The sequence below is a fragment of the Buceros rhinoceros genome, unplaced genomic scaffold (genome assembly GCF_000710305.1).
Source record: "Buceros rhinoceros silvestris isolate BGI_N320 unplaced genomic scaffold, ASM71030v1 scaffold10968, whole genome shotgun sequence".
Taxonomy (NCBI): domain Eukaryota; kingdom Metazoa; phylum Chordata; class Aves; order Bucerotiformes; family Bucerotidae; genus Buceros; species Buceros rhinoceros.
Genome location: NW_010425123.1, coordinates 40196 through 43902, shown reverse-complemented (window position 1 = coordinate 43902; position 3707 = coordinate 40196). Strand labels below are relative to the sequence as shown.

Genomic DNA, 3707 nt, shown 5'->3' with positions numbered 1-3707 from the left:
AAGTACATTTCACGTGAAGCAGTAAACCCATCTCATGGGGAACATCTCGAACAACACGGTCATACGGCACTGGACTTCGGCACTCAGCAGTGCCCGTCTTCCCAGTCACCACCTTTTCTTCCCCTCCTCTGCCAGTTCCCCGCCTGACACCTAAGTCACCCTCCGCTAACAACCACATGATGAGTTTGACAGACAGACAGACTCGCTCTGCAGCACGACGTGAGAGGACATCCCTCTCCTCTCTCACCCAGTACCCCCCGGAGCTGCAGCAGCCTTGTGCTGCTGCGGTATCATCTCTAACCTCACCACAACCACGGATTCCACCAGCAGCATGGTACTGCACTCTTGCCTTCTGGAGCTTTACTGACTCCACTCCTCTAGGAGATATAATTCCCCTGACACAGGGACTCTTCCTTCAGGAGTAATATGCTGTGCAGCTCGGAAGGGCCTTGGGACACTGCAGTTCAGTGTGGCCCCAGCAAACATCTCCAGGCCATCACTGGAGCTTTACCATGGAGCCTGCTTCGCCTCTCTCCCCCTCTGCTTGATGCTCATCTGCCTGCTTTGCCCCTTGTTCCCTGCCAACTCTTGCTTGGTGCCAAACCACCAGCCTTCAGAGCAATCCCCAAGCATGCCCATGGACAGGCAGACACATGTGATGCTGGTGAAAAAGAGGACCTGTCCCTCTAGGCCCTGTGAGCCCTCTCTCTAACTCAGGCTATGACCCTGCCAAACAGAACCAGTGCAACACCCGGTACTGGCCCAGCCTGACCTCCATCCCTGCTCAGGGCACGAGACTCTGCCCAGAAACACCCAAACGAGGGTGGGAGATAGCCCCAAGAGAAGGACGTGAGCAGCGCACCTCATAGTATTTGCCGTCAGAGTAGCAGCCACAGTTGTGGGGAAGGATGCAGCTCTTGCCGTTGAGGACGTACCCGGGGTCACACTGGCATCCCTCCACGCAGTAGTGGCTGCAGTCACTCTTCAGCCGGATGGCAGCACATCGGGGCTGGCACAGGGACACGCAGCTCTCGTAGTGGCTGTTGGGGGGACAGCTGACAGCTGCGATGTTACCAGAGGACAAAACAGGGACAGATTAGCTCCCCAGTCAAAACCAACCCGGTGGCCAACCACACATGGGCTTGTAATCCCCACTGCTGGTGTCCTGGGCAGCTAACTCCCCTGCCAAAATGATTAACATGGCTCAGAGAGGGCCCTGGAGCTCCTGGGCATACAACTGAAGGGAAAAGGCAGCCTAGGTCCCTCTGTCCTATGTCACCTGCCAGCTGCCTAGTCCAAACTGAGCAACACTTCTCCCTTACTCACCACTATGTCTGAGCTCCTGCATGCCAGTTTCCCGAGAGCCTTCTCCCCGTGCTCCCTGCTTTCCTGCAAATGAGCCTGCTCACCAACACCAGACTAAGGTCTTCCTGCAGGAGGGAGGCTCGTGCTGGCCCTGGGGCCTTGCAGGCAGTGTACAGAGCCTCTGCACTCTCCACGTGGGGACACATTTCAGGGGACATGCTTTGGCTGGGCCATCGGAGCATGAAGCCTGCGAGAGACCCTGCCTGTGCCTGTGCAGGCCACTTCTTCCCGTGCCCCACCAGGGACCATTTCGGGCTGGGCATGGAGGGTGCCTGTCAGTGGCTTTGCTGCCCCTGCCTTGAGAGGGTGGTGCCTTGTGAGCCATGAGGTTGCTTGTTAGAAGGAAGAATGACATAAATTTAATTTTCAGTGTTGTTAGCGAAGACAATTACTTCCCATCTGATTTGCCAGTTAGATTGGCTGCCAGAGAGGCTTGCGGTCTCCATCCTCGGGAGCCTAATTGAACATCGCATTGTAATCTTATTGACAAGAGCACGCGGCTTCATTAGAGCAAACACGTACTCCTGGCTTTGAAGCTGACTAATATAATCCCTGTTTAACCGTGGCTAATACCTTCTGGAATTGAGGCTTCTCCTTTCACCCCTGCTCCCACTACACAGCATGCAATTTCTAACAATTCCGAGAAAACAGTGCCCCAGACCCCAATCTCACGCCTCCGCCTCACGCGGCAAGCGTGGAAGGTACTGGCTGCCAGGCCATCGGCTTCCACCTCCCTGGTCTGCAGTCGGGTCGGTCTGGTGCGCTTGGCACACCTAGTGCCCTGCTTTAGCTCACCGCTCCGCCGACTGTTCCCTTTCCTGCAGGAAAGGAGGGGGTGCCCAGGGCCACCCCCAGGCGCTGACCATGCCGAAGCAGAACATGTCTAGGTCGATGGCCCAGAGGTAGCGGGTGCCCACTGGTGCTCCGTGTGGTACTCTGCTACCTCTCCACAGGGTGAGCTCTGGCAAGCGCTACAGTGGACAACCCCAGGAAGCACCTCTAGAGAAGAAGGGCTCGGAGGCAGGGTGTCACTTACAGCACGAGGTGAAGTTCCTCCAGCCCGTAATGGCGATGCCCTGTGTTTGGCATGTGCTGGCATAATTCTGCAGCCAGCTGCAGGCAGTTTGCATGGCGCCCCCATCAACACAGGTGTCAAAGAGGCAGTTCTTGTAGAAGAAGCTGGGGCTGATCTTGCTGTGGCATTTGGCAAAGACGCCACTTTGGCTCGGGATGAGGCTGCAGAGCTGCTGGGGTTTCCAGAAGCCTTCCACCTTCCCGCAGGCAGGGCAGCGGTCGCCACAGCCCACACGGCAGAATGCATCCCGCTTTGCCCAGCTCTGGACGAAGTCAGCGATGCTGGTGGCCGGCATGCCGCCCGCAGCCACCAGGTCGTCGTCAGGGTTGCTGTTGTAGCGGCCACAGAGGCCATAGGTCAGGTTCTGGAAGCTGCGTGGGATGGTGACAGAGAGGAAGGTCTTCCAGTCATACACCACCTTCAGCCCAAAGTCTGTCTCGACCACGATGTGAAAGCCGAAGGCAAAGATATTCACTTTGCCCTGACCCAGCTTCAGGGGCAGGTAGAGACGCTCGTCGTTGATCTGTGGGGAAGGGAGCAAGATGCACTGTGAGTAGGAATGACGACCAGAGCTGCTGAGGGAGAGCATGAATGAGGGCAACCTGGCTCTCCTAGAGCAATGTCCCTGCTGGCTTCAGCTCTACATGCAAAACAAGGCAGCCAAAATGGAAGTGCCCTCCAAAAGCTGTGCCTGGCAGCGCCCTAAGGATGAGCCCAAGTGCACGCGCTTCCCAACCCTTGGAAAACCTTGTGGGCTGGAAGGCTTCGTGCCTAGGAAATCGCTCTGCAGTGTGGGAGCTATAGCAGGGAGAAATAACTACGGCCCTCATGGCCCCACACTCACCAGCACAGTGTATTTGTAGGCACGGTGGATGACGATGTTGTAATTGAAGACCTCCACTTGGACTTGTTTCACCCACAGGGCCAGTGAGGTGTCCCGATCCTCGTTCTTGGCTGTGACGGTGAACGCTGGGAAAGTGTCTGAGCGCTCCGCCCTCGGCCGGGTGATCGTGGTGCACAGGACCAAGGCACAGCTGCTCTGGAAGTCGAAAGAGTAGCCGTCAAAAGTCAGGTAGTGTCCATAGCCAGAGATGATGCAGGAGGCGTCAGTGCGGACGTGGCAGTAGTAAAGGCCATTCTCCTCCAGGCAGTACTCATCATCCTGGCAGGAGGTGTTCTCGCAGTACACGCTGTTGTCAGAGCCGTTGCAGTAGCAGAGGAAGTGGCAGGCGATGTCCATCCAAAAGGTCTGGTTGGTGGCCAGCTG

General features: G+C 56.8%; 1 protein-coding gene across 1 annotated transcript in view; it reads right to left on the bottom strand.

Moving 5' to 3' along the window:
- Positions 1–3707, bottom strand: part of TECTA (tectorin alpha) — a 23590-nt gene that overhangs the window by 6629 nt on the left and 13254 nt on the right. Inside the window, exons 11-13 of the mRNA XM_010141031.1 lie at positions 3285–3707; positions 2402–2963; positions 863–1062 (exon numbers count right to left, since the gene is read on the bottom strand). The exon at positions 3285–3707 is cut by the window's right edge and continues 21 nt beyond it. Of these exons, the coding sequence (XP_010139333.1) occupies positions 863–1062; positions 2402–2963; positions 3285–3707 (1185 nt within the window). The remainder of the gene's footprint in view (positions 1–862; positions 1063–2401; positions 2964–3284) is intronic.